This window comes from Falco biarmicus (genome assembly GCF_023638135.1).
Source record: "Falco biarmicus isolate bFalBia1 chromosome 13 unlocalized genomic scaffold, bFalBia1.pri SUPER_13_unloc_2, whole genome shotgun sequence".
NCBI classification, from domain to species: Eukaryota; Metazoa; Chordata; class Aves; order Falconiformes; family Falconidae; genus Falco; species Falco biarmicus.
Genome location: NW_026611657.1, coordinates 180233 through 195646, shown reverse-complemented (window position 1 = coordinate 195646; position 15414 = coordinate 180233). Strand labels below are relative to the sequence as shown.

The following is a 15414-nucleotide window of genomic DNA, read 5'->3' as shown; positions in this document are numbered from 1 at the left end:
CTCCTCTCCCAGGTGCCTGGCGATAGGACGTGAGGGACCAACTTAAAGTGGCATCAAGGGAAGTTCAGACTGGCCATTGGGAAAGAGTTTTCCATGGAACAAGCTCCCCAGGGATGAGGTCATGGCTCCAAGCCTGCTGGTGTCCAAGAAGAGTTTGGAGAACGCTCTTAGATACAGGGTTTAATGTGTAGGTTGCCCCGTGTGGCATCTGGAGTTGGGCTCGATGATCCTTGTGGGTCTCTTGCAACACATGAGGTTCTTCGTCCTTTTGTTGGGACACACTGGGGTCATGCCAGCTGGTGCTTTGTGGTTTTGGGGAACCTAGCTGGGCTCAAGACAGACCTTCTTGCCACGGAAGCGTGGTGTCCTTGTTGGAGGGGAGCTGGTAGCCCCTACCCCACTTGGATTTGTCTCTAGGGTGCAACGTGGAGCTGAGGAGGTGCTTTTCTTCCTCCCCAACAGCTTTTTTGTCCCACTCGTAGCCCTCTTGTCTGGTGCTTTCCTGGAGTTTTGGGTTGTCTGTGTGGTTAAAATTCTTCCTTTTCTTGCCGTCTCCCAAAAATGTCTGTATCCGTGGGAAGAGACTTCTGGGGCTTGGCCATCAAAGACACCCAGATGTCAAAAAAAAGGATTAGTTTAAGGACGGAGGAGCTGGGGAAAGTGTTTCTGGTTGGTTTGTGCTGGACTGTCCCTTCTGAGACGTCCGAGCCCTGGGTAGGGACTGAAAATATTCTCATTTTATCCCTATTTTCCAGCAAGCATTGCTGGTGGCCGGTCTTTTCTCTCTCATCCCGGGGCCAGAGTGCTCCTTTTCCACCCTGGGGTGTTTAGGACCCCCCAGCCCTTCTCTGTGTAGGATGGTTGGGTGGAGGAAGGATCTCAGCAGCTTTTTGGGCTCTGTCCCTGCATTGCTGGAGCCTGGCACGCTCCTGCGTGGACGGCGAGATGCTACCGGGCAAAACCATCCAGCGCTGCCCTGTCGCGCCAAGGTGGCCCCGAGACCCCGCGCTGGCACCAAGGACCGAATCCATCCTCTTGGCTCCGTTGGGGAACGCGTCGGCTCTCCGCAAGGCTTTGCCCATGGATGCCGTGCGTGCTCCAGAGCGCTTCCAGCACGTACGCCATCGGGATTCCAAAGTATTCCCAGATCTTCACGGTGGATGGTGGGTTTCTGTGATTGGAAAGGACAGCTCGTTATGGGCTGACAGCAAAGAACAACGAGGAAAAGATCCCTCAGGAGTCTTCTCCGTGGCCTTATAGCATCCAAACCAGCCTTTGGGGCTCTTCTCTCCTAATATTGCAGTACCAAAGACCTTGTGGCTTCTCGGGGCTCCTCCGCCGTTGCTTTTTTAGATGATTAAACCACCGTTTTGAAGCCAAAACTTGCTGGCAGACGGAGGGAAAAGTTGATGGGGGGTGAAAGACGCAGGAGTTGGAGGGACCAGGAGCGCAAAGGGGCTGTGGATGTGAATTGCCTGCATTGATGGCTGGTAAAAAAAACACTACCACTTTCACGGGAGCAGCCGAAATCTGCTGGAAATTTAATAGAGATGGATCCAAACAAGATGAGCTTGCAACAGAGCCTGGATGCCTTTCAAGCAGCTTGGATAGAAACTGTTCTTTCATTAGATGCTGGACGTCTCCTCTGCTGACGAGGAAAGTTTTTCTGCCTTTCTGCCGCCGGTCACATAAATCTTGCTTAAAGCTGGAGGGAGTGGAGCAGGACCTAGAGGATGAATTTGTATGGAGGCCTGATAACTCTTTAAGGGAAATAAAAATAAATGAAAGGTTTTCAAGGATCAGCCTGAATCGCCTCTGAAAAGGCTCCATTTGGGATCTTAGCTGCAGGTAAAAGACTTGAATGGAGGGCTGGCACCCTCAGGCAGTGCTCTGTCTGGCTTGTCTTTGTTTTTAAAAGGGTTGGTAATGGGGGAAATGCAGAACTGGGAACAACCCGTGGGGGTAGAAAATACCCTGCAGGCGCAGGTGCTGCAAAACCTGGTGCAGGGAACGGACCAGGTGCTGGATGTGGGACCCACAGGCAGCCAGCATCCCTTGGAGGGGGCTGGGGGCGGGGGGGTGGGGTGGGGGTGTCTACCCACTGCAATCCCATCCCGCCGGATCAGGGGGTGCAGCCAGGGAGCCCCCAGGGCTTTAAGCGGTGAAGGCATGGCCAGGTTCTATGGAGCATCCCCAGCCAGCCAGCTCTTGTGGAAACGCACTGGGATATGGCTCTGGAAATGCTCTGGGATACGGCTGGGTGCAGTGCCAGCAGCTCAGGGCTGTACAGGGCAGGGATGGTTAAGGAGAGCTTGTGAAAAAAAGCTTTTTTGGGGGCGTCAGGAGGCTTTTCAGGGCCATATCCCGGCTTTTCAGAGCCATATCCCTGCAGCAGGCACAGGAGAGCAATCAGCATTTTGGAGCTGGCGTTGCATCTCGAACCCATCCAAAGCCCGGCGCTGTTTTCTGGAGGTTTTCCCGGGTTTTTTTGAGTTTTTTCTGGGCTCCGAGTGGGAGGTTTCTGGGTTCAGATGGCCGCCCCGGGGCTAGACGGGGTTGGTGCTGTGGGCTGAGCATCTCTGGTGCAAGTGGTCCAGGCGTGGTCGGGGAAGGAGCAGCAGCATCCTCCCAACCTGATGGGGGTCGTAGCCCCAGGTTCGGGGCGCTGGGTGTCTGCCCTTACCCCACGGTCTCATCTGGTTCTGCGGGAGCCTCGGAAATATCACCGGAGCCTCGGAAATATCACCGGAGCCTGGAATCACACGAGTATTCGGAATATTTTGGGAAGCCTGCATCACTCTGGAGCCCGGGAGCAAGCGCTCAGCCCTGGCTCTCAGGCTCGTACCACCGGCTTTTGCCTTTCTCCTGGAGGAAACGCAGCCCAAAGCTTTGCTTCCCAGCGCCTGGAATTTTTTCAGATGGATCTGGGCTCTGCATCCCCCCCCCCCCCCCCCCCCCCCCCCGCCATCTGCCCCCCACGCTGGGGCTGGGAGCAGGGCATGGCTTCAGTACATCCCACGGGCTCTAGATACCCGGAAAAAAAATAAAAATAAAAATAAAGAAAACCCCAAGGTAGAACTTGTGTCCTCTGGCCGAGGAGTGCAGGGAGGCTGGAAATAAGAGCAAAGCTCTTTGCTGGGAAAGTGTCAGGTTCCCGCTTGGCTGTGCCAAGCTAAACACGCCACGCTGCTCGGCACAAGAGCTGGTTTTTCCCCGTGGAAGCGCTTCCCCGCACCTGTTTCAGTTTCATTTCATCCTGCTCACGCCTCACGGTGCTCAGGGGCTCAGCGGGGTCTCCTTCACCCTGTCCTGCGCCAAGTTTGGGGGAGAAACAAGGCGGGTTTTGTGTTTTGTGTTTGGGTTTGTTGTTTTTTTTTTTTTTTCTGCATCATTAGATTTGCCAGAGAGTTTTCCGGAGCGAGTTCGAGCTGCCTTTTCGCCGCTGCTTCTTGAAGTCGTCCATGAACTGCAGGTTGCAAACCACAGCTAGATAGAATATTTTTTTTTTTCTTTTTTTCTTCTATTTTTTGGTGGTGGTTTATACACACACACACCCACCCAACCACACCGTTGGTGACTCACAGCTCCCGTGTGATCGCTGAGCGCAGCAGGTCATCCGTCATCCAGCTAACGAGCTTCTCATCCTGTTGTGGTCGATCAGCCGTACCTCTCTTCCAATTCCTGGGATTAGTTCTGGCATTTTTGGCACAAGATCCCCCCCCCCCCCCCATTCTTTTCCCTCATTCTTTTCCCTCGGGGTCTTGCTGCTTGGTTCTCCTCTGCATTGGGAGCCTTTCTGATGCACCCTTTGGGGTCAGGAGCAGGTATGGGACCATCACCGGTGGCTGCTCAGGCTTTCCAGGAGACTCTTCAGCGCAACCCCTCGATGCTTCCTTCTCCATTGGGTCTTTGACCCCATTTTTTCTTCCAGTGGCCTTCACATCTTCTGTACTTCCTCTGTGGTCATGGGTGCTGGTGGGTCTCACACTGCTGTGATGCTTCTCCTTCTCTACCTTGAATGGTTGGTCCTGCTTTGTCTCCAGAGCCCTCACCATTGGGTTGCGGTGGCTTAAACCGCGGTGGAGACCCCCCCCCGAGGTCCCTGGGGTGCTGTGGGGATGTTTCCTGGCTCCGTTGGTCATGGAAGGGTGCGGCTCTTCCTCTGGGCAGGCGTCTTGTCCTGGCTCCGTTCTTTGGCTCGCAGACCTGCAGGTTGGCCTCTTTCTTGGAAAAGAAAGAGCGTGTCGCTGCGGAGCTGTTTCTGAGAAGACGATGGTGTCCAGATAGCCGAGGTTTGGGAGATAAAAAAATTTAGTGTCATTTTCTGGTGGCCCTGGCAAGTCCTACAAAAGCTGGAGGGACCATGTTGTCCCCAGGAGACCCAAAGGGAAGCATTCGAAGCTGTGGTGTGGCTCCATCCAGACACTTAACATCTCCTTTCCACCTCAGTGGGACTTCTCCAGCCCTTGGTGACTGGGGAGATGAGGCACCTCATCCCTGAGCTTCATCTTTTTCCTCCTCAATCAGAGCTGAACAGCAAGACGAGGGTCCCCAGCGGTGGCTTCGGTGGGTGAGCAGGTCATCCCACGGTGCTCTTCTCTCCGATGGAGCTGTGCTGGTGCTCCTGGTGGGACCTGGCTCTCCTGCGTGTCCCCATTGAGGTTCTGCTGCTCCAGTTGGGGCGTTAACATCGCGCTGGGACAGCGTCTCTGCTTAACCCTTGGTAGAGTCCTTCATCCAGATGTTTATACGAAGTCTGTGAAACTGTGGCAAGCTCTCGCTGACCATAAAACATCCCAGGGAGCAGAGCCAACATCTCAAGATGTGTCAAGCTTCCTACGGCTCCGTCTTCCAGAAGTGCGCGAGGCTTCCTGAGCTCTGCTGACTCGGGCAGCTTGAACGCGAGCCCCGTGCACACGAGCCAACAGGCACTAGCTTAGTTTAGTTCAGGGTTTTGTTTTTTTTCTTTTGTTTTATAATTTTTTTTTTCTCCAGCATAAGCGGTTTGCTGAAGCTCAGCTGTCCCCATGGGCCCTTTCGGTGTGAAAACTTGGGTGTCATCTTGAAAAATCAACAGTGGTGGGTGGGTGGTTCTTTATTTCGGAGCCAGACACAAGGATCTCTTGGGTGATTCTTTATTTTCCCTGAGTCAAAACGTGAGGATCTCACAGAGGACAGTCTGTTTCAGCAGGAGGGCTGTTGCTTTTATCTGTGATCGGTGCTGGGAGGAGAAACACTTGACTTAAGTGACCAGTTGGTGCCAAATCTCCAAGTGTTGCCTTGAAGGAGCAAGAAACGCAGCCACCGAGCACACAGCAAAGACGTGGCATCCCACGAAACATCTGCTCAGCACCCGGGGAGGGCACACAGAGCGCCCTGGCACTTGTTTGATAAGGCAGAGGTCTCATCCTGAGAGGTTCCGGCGGGTTTTTGTACTTATGCAACACGCACTGATCTGTCCGGACCAGTAAGAAGGAACTCCAGAGCTGCTGGATGGAGCATGCCCGGGCATAGCTGAGCTGAGTAGACATCCAGGGTGTCAGGTCTGTGTTTTGAGGGGAAGAGTTAAGCCTGGGCGTGACAGCGATGGCAGGAAAATCCTGCATGGTGGGAGCTGAGGGAAGGAGGATGAGGGCTGGTGGCATCAGGAAAACCCTCTGTGGAAAATGGGTGCTGGTGGGGTTGGAGCTATTTGGTGGTTTTCTGGGTCCGTGGTCTATCGCTCGGCCTCACCATCCCAGCAGGGTGCTGGGAGGGAGCTGGGAGGGTCTTGCTCCGAGGTGGAGCAGGGTGGGATGCTGTGTCAGCACATCCAGCACCTTCCCCTTGCAGTGGCGCCCTTCCCCACCTCTCTCTGCTCCAGAGACCTGAGCAGGTGCTGCCTTTCTAACTTAGAGCTCGATAGTGGGGGTGGGATAGCCCTGGACCACCAGCGGGATAACCCTGGACCACCACCAGCGATGGAGGCGAGAGGGACCCCGCTCATCCCCGAACGTGTGGTAGGATGCCGGACCATGGCCCGCGGTCTCGTGTGGGGTTTTGGGGTCTGCGGTGTCCAGGCAGGGCGAAAGCCAATCCTATTTTTCATCTAGAAACCAAACAGGGGACCCAGCAGATGGGATCGATCCTGTGCAGGGATGTGATCCCCCTCCTGCGCGAAAGGAGGGTGGAAACCCACGAGCTGGATTTTAGGGGAGGTGGGAGCCGGAGGAGAGACCGATGCTTGTTCCAAAGCCCATCCGTTGGGAAGGATGGGTGCTCAGTCGTTGCTTCAAGGTCTCCTTGTGCCTCTTGAGACCTGTGGCCATCACTGGCTGGGGATGGTGGCTTCGGTCCAGAGCCGATGTGATCCCTGTGGTGGTCTTCTACGGGAAACGCCTGGGTGTTCGTCCTTGTTCTGTGGCTCAGTTACCTTAAAACTTCCTAGCCGAGCTGATCCTGGGGTGTTGCTGGGTTTGGTAGAGCCTGAAGGTCCTTGTCTCCTGCTCTGGAGTTCCTGGTGGTGTGGTTTCTCTTGCCAAGAGCTCTTCAGATTTGGTGGCACCTGTTGTTGTGCCTGTCCTCCAGGTTGTCCTGGTGTCTCCCCATAGCCTTGACTTTCCCACGGGGTGGTGAGGAGAGCTGGTCCCTGCCCCATCCATCATCCAGACCTGCCCCTCCAGCCTCTTGGATTCACTTCATGACCCCCGTCCCCTTCCTGTGCTGCTGTTTCAGGTGATGCTCCCACACTCGTGGCTCTTCCCAAGCCCCAGGTGCAGCAATCACTTAAGGGATGGAAATAGGATTTATTTTTGGTTTGCTCCCCAAGTCAGGCAGGAGCCAAGGACTTGCTGGAGCGAAAGGCAGGAGGTTTCAGCTCCCTCTGCTCCAAAATTGCTTTATCTCCTGCCGGAGTGAGGCTTCTGGAGGTCTCTGAGCCCCCACTGAATGAAGGCTCCTGCTTCTGGAAATTCAGTTGTTGGGGGACAGTTTGGTGGTTCGTGTCTGGGTGAAGGCTAGGAACAAGCAGGGAGCAGCACGTGTGATACCTTTATGGAGCTGGGAGAAGAATATTTGGGGTGTTTCTTCTTTAGCCTGAACATCTTTTCGGGTAGAAGGGGGATTTGGGTTGGAGAGCTGCTGCCAAAGCAAGAGCAGCTTGTCCAGCTTGGAAGATATCCCAGGATGGAGGTGCCACGGCGTCTCTGGAGGGAGTCGTCCTCTGTCCCCATGGACAAAATTAACCCAAGGAGGAGACGGAGGGATGGGAATTGTGCTGATCTCAGGCTTCCAAAATGCCTTTTTGATATCTTGTGCCTGGCCTCTCTCAGTGGAGACATCCCACATGAGCCACCGTGTTGGGATAAGCGTTGAGTCGTGGAGGAGAAGAGCTCTGACCCTCCCCAGAGGTATCTGCAGTCCTTGGTTTTGAACCCAGTCCCATTTTCCCAGGAATTCTCTGTTAGACCCCCTGAAACGGCTGAAAAAAAGAGCCGAGCTGGCACAAGGGATGGTCAGAGAGCAGGATGGGACCGTGGCTGCCGGCACCCGACACGCCGTTTGTCCAGCATGTGGTGTTGGAGCACGTCTACATTTGCGCAGTCCTGCCACCTCCTTTGGGATCGTGTCCAGCATTGCTGGAGGAGCCCGAGGGACCACGTACAGATCGTTCTGCTCGCACCGGGATTACTACAGCCTGTTCTGCTCGCACCGGGATTACTACAGCCTGTTCTGCTCGCACCGGGATTACTACAGCTCGGTGCGGGCTCCGCTGGTCAACGGGTGAATAGTTGGATAGAAAGCAGGACCAGTGCAATTAAAAACACAGGATCCTTTGTGGAGTACCAAGCCGCATCCCTTCAGGATGCTTTTATCCCTACGCCGGGTTTTTCACCTCGTTACAGGGCTGGACATCATTCTTTGATCAGCAGAGTCTGCTTCACCCCCTCCTGCAGCGACAACAGAGTCCTCCAAGCTCCCCAGTCCAGCTGCTGCCCCGAGCTGAGCAAAGTCCCAACACCGACAGCTCCTCCCAGGCAGGAGAGTGGGTTAAAACACCAACCGTGGTGGGTTGTTTGTCCTGCTGCGACAAGCTGACCCCAACGAGCTGATTCCCTTGCACGGGAGCCCTCAGCGTTTACCTGCTGGGACTGGAGCAACCACATCGGGTATAGAAGTGTTTGCCCACCGCGCTGTTCGTGGTCTGCAGTTGCTTGAGCCCTTTGCCATATCTTTTCCTGCCTGTGCAAAGTCCAACAGGAGAAATATCGGCACCGGGATGCTGGTTGCACAACCCTGGGCATTTCCAGCCCTTAAATACGTGAACAACCACCACCCTGTGCTCGTGGAGGGGTGGAAGGACCCACACCGCTCCTGGGAGGCCCAAGCAGAAGCCAACGTGGAGCTGTTGGAGTCACCTGAAGGTGATGGCACCATCCCGTCCCCAGCTCCACCACCATCTCCAGCTCCACCAGCAGCCAGCTGAGCACGAGTGGGACAAGGCGCAGTGTGCTGCCAGCACGCTGTGCTTTGAAGAGCTTCCTGTCCTCAAGGTCACCTGTCCGCAGGATTAGGAGCGTCCTTAAATACTGCCATGAGCACAAAAGAGGAAAAAAAAAAAAAAAAAATCTCTGGTTTCCATCTGCAGGCAGCCGAGCACTTTCATTGCAGCGGGACCTGGAGAAGCGCAGCAAAACCAACCCCAAACCGCCCGTTTTTAGGAGAAAACGTGGAGTTTGTAGCTCCAGCCAAGCCCTCCCTCAGCAAAGTCTGTCCTCATGCCGGCTCATCGGTATTCGGGAGCGCTAACGAAATCTCCAGCTTGCTTCTGGCAAGTCGCAGCGCAGGGTCAGGGAATGCGAGCAGCTCGTCTGGCTCCGGGGAGCGCGTTCGGACTGTGGGTGAAAGGATTTCTCCTGGAAAGTGGCTGGGGCGACACTGGGCTCCAGGGATGGAGGAGGAACATCTACCCCAGGGATTCAGGGCAGGAATATCATCCCAGAGTTTGAATCTGGCGGGGATGGCAGCCCAAAGAGCCCCAGGCTGAGGATAGCACACGGAGCATCGCGGTTGCTCATCCAGGTGCTTTTTTGGGGCGGGGGGGACACCGGGGGTCTCCTGCGCTCGTGCAAGGGAAGAGCCATGCTGTGGAGCACTCGTGCAAAGCCCTGCCTTCACGTGTGGGAGCTGTTGGCCCTGCTCAGAGAAGGTCAGAGTGGAAAGAGCTGCCGCTCGCACCCCCTTTTGCAGGATTCTCCATGTTTTGCTTCTCCTGGAGCCGTGCGCTCGCGCCGGGGTGACCGAGCCTAAGTGCTGATGGCACCTTTGCCCGCCGGACGCAGCTGTTTGCACTGCAAACACTAGCCCAGCTTGGCTCAGACCCACTGCGGCTCCGCCAGTGTGGACATGACCTTGGAGAAGTGGTCCTGCACCGCTGCTTTGGGTTGGAAGAGCCAAGGCTGGGGTCGTGGGATGGATTTGGAGGTAGGTTGGGATGTGAGAAACGAAGCTCCTGCTTCCCCACGTTTCTAGTGAGCTTTGGGGGGAGCTAAATAGCTCCTGCGGTGCTGGGGGCTGGAACCCCTTCCGTTTCTTGACCATCTGGTGGTCCCATCTGACTGAACAGCTCCAGGGTGGTGGGATTCCTCGTCATAACAATCCCAGGTCCATGCTGTCTGCTGCAGCAGAAGTCCCCGTGGCTGGGTTGGGTGGCAGCACCCTGGTGGACACCCAGCTGCTTGCTGGGCTCCAGCACTGCCAGCATAGGACCAAGCATTAATCCCAGTGCACAGGTTTGTCTGTTGACTTTTTTTTTTTTTTTTTTTTTTTTTGGCACTGCTGGTTACTCTTGTGGTTTCGAACCACAAAAAGCCATGCGTCGAGCCAATTTTTTTTTTTTTTTTATCCCCCAGCTTATTCACAAGATGCAGAAGCTGTATCATGAGCTGGTGCCAATGAGCAATTCTTCCAGTACCTTTTGCTCTCCAAATTAAACACCCGAGATTAAAGCAAGGGCCTTAAGTAGGAGCTAGTCTTTAATTCCAGAGCTAAATCATGTCTTGCGACATCTTGGGTTACTCAGGAGATGATGCAATAACTCACCCCTTGCCTAATACCATTGCTCAAATGGCAAGGTCCCTCAGCCTTGCCGTAGAGAAGATAAAACATCTTTTTGCCTTTTTTTTGTTGTTGGTTTTTTTTTTTTTTTCTCCCAGTTTGTTTAGATAGACTGGAAAAAAGCAAAGCCTGGGAGGGGACGTGTAGGCTCTCTGGAGGCTTTCTGGAGGTGTGGAGGCTTTCTGGAGGTGATCATCTGGTTTCTTAAGGGCTTTTGGAAGCTGTCAGGTTGCCCACAAAAGCGGTGCTGCAAATTCCTGTGCAATTTGCTTAATTTGGGGTTTTTTTGAAGAGTCTAGTTCTGGTCTAAGCTTAGTCATCACCCTCTGGAGGAGCCTTTTTTTTTTTCCCCTCCCTTGGCTGGAGGCTGGTTCACTGCATCCTCAGTGATGTCCTTTGGAAGCACTGGTCGCTCCGCAGTGGGAACCCAGCCGATCTGGAAGCTGCTGGGGAACTTGAGTTGGAGCTGAGTTTCCCTCTTCATCCTTTATCGCTGAGATACGAGGTGCAGAAGGTCATCCATGACCACGCGGAGGTCAGGTAGGCATCCTTCCCATCCTTCCCATCCCAGAGGATGTGTGGAAGGGAAAACTGTTGTCTTCTGGTGATGCAGCCTTACGTGGTTGAACAGCTTTTGAAATTTGGGAGATGCTGTTATTTGTTAGATTTTTTTTGAGTTTTCTTGAAATCTTCCGCTCTTTTAGACTGTCAATAGATATTTTGTGGTAGTTGGGTAGAAAACTTTCGGGAGAGTATAGCGTAGCTCCTTGGTTGAACCCTAAGAGAGGTCCTCTCCCTGTTCTGAGCTGGTCTAGGGTCTTGCTAACCACCATCCCAAAGACCTCTTGGCTTTAGGCTCTTGAACTTTGGGGGTTTAATCTAAAATCACGGAATAATTGAGGTTGGAAGGACCCTGGAGAGGTCTTCATCCCATCCCTGTGCTCGCAGCACAGCCAACTTCAAAGTCAGGTCACTCCATCAAGTTGAGTTTTGAGCATCTCCAAGGATGGAGGTCACCACCTCTGGCCTGTCCCAGAGCTGTCCCATTCCCACAGGGTGGTTTTTCCCATCTTGTGACATCCTCACCCTCTCATTGCACGTGGCCAGGAGGGGTTTGGCTTCACCTTCTCTGCACCCTCTAATTAGCAGCTGTAGGCAGCACCTTCATGCTGAACATCTTGAGGCAGAACGAGCCCAACTCCCCCAGCCTGTTGTCATACAACATGTCCCCCGGTCCCCAGCGGCTGGGGACCTTCTCTGGGCTTGTTTCCTTGGATTGTTGGATCTATCAACATCTCTGTGACCTCCTGAGGCAGTGGGGCAACCTTGCTGATGGTCACAGCTACCATTTTGGGGTGTCATTATTCTTCAAGTACGTGTTGAGTAGCTTCGTTAAGAAATAAACCAGACGCTTTGGGGGGGAAGACGAAGAGGGGGGTGACGTGGAAGAGCATCTCAAGGTACATCCTGGTGGGTTTTGGGGGGGTGGTGAAGGTTTAGGGAAACTTTTGCATCCTGATAGGTGATTGAGCCTCTCGAGCATGGTGTTAACCTCTGCTTATCAACCCTGACCGTGACGGCCTCGATGAGCCAGGGCTCTTTCAGCTCCTCTGGAGATGTTGGTATTTCTCAATCCGCGACCTTTGAAACACGTTTTGTAATTAACCATCGCCAAATTTGTCTAGAGCCAGGTCTGGCACATCTAGGAGAGCTCCTGGTCTCCTGGTTTCCTGCTCCAGGACTGGGAAACTCACAGGTTTTTCCTTTGTCTCCCTTTTTTTTGGTGCATGTTTTGGCCGGGGGCTCGGGTGATGGCTCGATTTTGAAAGCGGTTTGATCTCCTGGCCGGGTTGCTTTAATTCTTGGGGTAGAGGGAAAAGAGAGAGGAGGGACCTGTGGTCCCGTTACGAGGGTGTTTGACCTCTCGGAGGACAGACCGTGAGCTCAGAAATGGATTCAGATTCACCACGCTCTCTCGGGAGAAGCTGCAGCCACGCGTCCGTGGTCGGAGGAGCAGCTCTCGCTGGATTACCATAGAGGGTAAATCTGAGCCTCCCAAGTCCAAGACGTTAAAACTCTCTCATCTCTCGCTGTTTCCAAGAAACCAGGATTTGCAGGGAGGGCAGTTACGTGCTCATCAGGAGAAAGATAAATCACCGCATGTTTTCCTCTAAAGGAGACGGTTTCTAAAAATAGGAGCCGTGCTGAGCTCTGGAGAACAAAGGAGTCCCTGGAAGGCTTCTGCCACCGTCCTTCCTCAGCGATCCGTGCTCTCTGCCCCTCTCCATCCACATGCTGGGGATTTATGGAAGCATTTAACATCTGCCCGTTTGGGAGGGTTGGGGGTTTTTTCCCATTTTTTCCCCCAGCGTTCCCACCCTGGCCGGTTGGTGAGTCAGGCTTTCCCGAATAACGCTGCTGGTGACCTTGGCAGCTTGGCCCTGGATCCCGCTGGCCTTTTCCCAAGTGATTGTGAAGCCAAAAGGACCTGATGTGGGAGCCAGGGATGCTGCCACCTCTCCAGGATGGCCTCTGGTAGTGCTGATGCTGGAGAAGCCCCAGCAATATCTATGATCCCAGCTCTGCATCCAGATGAGAGCGCTCCGACCCCATTGTCTCAGGATGAGACCTACCCGCTGGAGATGCTCAGCCTTCAAAATCTCACCGGTGATGTGGCTCACCTAAAATGTTAGAAGGAAGGGAAACTCACCCTGGCTTTTCATGTCCCTCCTCTGCTTTCAGGGCAGGTCCTGCCCTGCCTTCCCCATCTCCATCATCTGTGGTGGCCTGAATACCACATTCCTCCTAGTTTTGCAGCACACAACCCGTAGTCCATACGATAAATGCAAAGCGGGAGCAGCTGCGTGCCTCCAGGTGGGGACAGAGGTCGGTTTGGGCTGCAGAGGCTCCCACAGGCTGTTGCCCCCAAACCCATCTCCTTGTCTCTGTGTTTCCAGATCACTCCCTCTTCCTTTCCCAAGGCTCTTGCAGCTGGATCCCGCTCTTTCTTATCTTGGTGGTCACCGTTAAGGCTCTCCAGGTTGTTGGTGCGTGCGTGGTAGAGGCTGGGCTGCTCATTGCACGTCCCTTTTCTCCATAAGCCCCACGCATGGTTGGTGCCAGGTCTGCACCCTCCATCCAGCTGTGGGTGCCTCCTTCCCATCGTCTCCCAGTGGCTTCCACCACGCTGGTGAGCCCTGGGCGACTCTTGGGCTGCTGGGCACCAGATGACCCAAGGTGGTGGTGGTGGTGATGATGATGATGGAAGCAGGGACACAGGACAGGTCCTTGTCCTAGTAGTAACCTTGCTTGCCTGGGGCTGGGCTGTTGGGTGCCCATGGACCAGGATGATGATGATGGGAACAGGGATGCAGGACATTTCCTAGTAGTAACCTTGCTTGCCTGGGGCTGGGCTGCTCGGTGCCTGTGGACCAGGATGATGATGATGATGATGGGAGCAGGGACGCAGGACAGGTCCTTGTCCTAGTAGTAACCTTGCTTGCCTGGGGCTGGTTGGCAGCAGGAGACAACGTAGGTTCACCCAGCTACTCCTCGGCTTCCCCAAGCTCCCAGCCTCGCCTGTAGTAACAAGCGAGTCCCTGCTTACCACGCTGCTGGGACAGGCACCATGTGGCCAGACCGGGGCAGGGGGGGTCCAGCATGAAGAGCAAGACCCCCTCTGTCCTGCCCTGAGCTCAGCCCAAGCTGATGGAGCCGCCTCTGGGCAAGGTAGGCTCCATCCAGACATCACTGCATGCAGATGAAGGCTCTCCTCCTCTTGAGGAAGGATGTGCCTGGGTCTGGTACGGCTCAGGAGACCCTACAGATCTTCAGGAGGCGTTTGCCTGCCTGTCATCGCTGCCCAAAATCCTGCATCTTCTTGCCAGCAGGCTTGGGAAACGGTTTGGTCCAGGAGCCATCCCAGGGATTTGGCCAGCAGCAGAGCGATGCCAAGTTCCTTGAAGCCCCAGATGATGCTCAGGCACCCGGAGAAGTCCTGCGTGCCGTTCCAAGGGCAGGGAAGCGTGCCAGTGCCGGGGAGGGTCACAAGCCCCGTCCGTAGAGCCAGGGAAACCGGTCTTCTTCACGGGGTGGACCACAACAACCCCTGTCCAGCCGCTCGGCTGCGGCTCCCTGCTGGGTACCTGTCTGGCGAGCCGGGGTGGCGGGAGCAGGGCCACCGGCGTGTGCATCTTCCCGTTAAACTGCTTAGCTGCGGGAACGATTATACATCAAATAGTTGCACGCGGGATTAAACCCTCTTAAGTGTGGCTCGGAAATCCTCCCGTAATCCGGACCCGGCTGTAGGAGGGAAGGACGGGCAGCAGGAGCAGAGGGGGTTTATCTGCTGGGAAAGCTTTTTTAACACACAGGCACAAAAAAACCAAACCAAACCAAAACAAAAAAAAAAACTTTATTGCAAATTATGTTGAAGAAGCCTTACTTGGGCACTGACCTTGGAGCTTTCCTCTCTGTTGCAGATGAGCCTGATCCTGCCCTCTCTGGTGCTGTCCCAGCCACAGCTCACAGGACCGAACTCGGGTAAGTTCCCAAGGGATGTTGCGGAGTGGGGAGCGCCCAGCAGCCCGTCTCCTCTTGCTAGCACTGCTCCAGTTACACGAAGCCCCGAAATATCTCCCTGGCTGTCCCCAAAGAGGGTTGTCCCACCACCAAGGACGTCAGCAGGTCCCTCTAGGGCCAGCCAGCACGGTCCCCTTGCTGCAGAGCAGTGTTGGCTGCTCTAATTCATCTCATTTTGTCCTGCTTCTGCCTACCCTAAATCACCCGTCAGAGCCGTCCCAGTTCCCCTTGGCACTGCTGGGGTCGTCCCCGCTGCCAGGAAGAGAGATGCTGGGATGCTGGATGCTGTAGATGCTTGGTTTGGTTGCCTTGGGTGTCCCGAAGCTGCCAAGAGGTGTCCTAGATAGCTCTGAGCACCCTGGAAAAGGCAGGTTTTGGAGTGCCAGTCCAAGGTTCATATAAGGCAAAGGGTCCTTGTCCCTCCTTGTGGCACTGGAGACCCATGCCTGGCTCAGAATCGCTCTGTCTTAGCCTCTTTAGCAATGCAACCAATGCCCAGTGCGTTTTAATGGGTTTATTTTAGTATCTGCTCTTGCCTGATCCTTCCTGGGCCAGCGGTTTCCTTAGTGAGTTATTTTTAATGATGTTTGCAGAGTTTATGGTGCATATGGGAATCACATTTCCCCGATATCACGCTGCAGATAATGGCAAGCCCGTCCTCCACTCTGCAGTAATTCCAAAATACATAATGATAATATAATAATTCAAAAAATAATAATAAAACAGGGAAAGGTTTGG

The 15414-nt window shown here is 54.4% G+C and overlaps 1 protein-coding gene across 5 annotated transcripts in view; it reads left to right on the top strand.

The window, feature by feature from the left end:
- The window catches only part of WIZ (WIZ zinc finger), a 61651-nt gene that overhangs the window by 21796 nt on the left and 24441 nt on the right, over positions 1 to 15414 (top strand). For 3 of the 5 annotated variants that reach the window (XM_056325908.1, XM_056325909.1, XM_056325907.1), the window contains exon 3: positions 14577 to 14637. In XM_056325908.1, coding sequence (XP_056181883.1) covers positions 14577 to 14637 — 61 coding nt within the window. Of the gene's footprint in view, positions 1 to 3751; positions 5544 to 8201; positions 9061 to 14576; positions 14638 to 15414 lie in introns of those variants that run through there. The other 2 variants (XM_056325910.1, XM_056325911.1) reach the window with 2 other exon arrangements.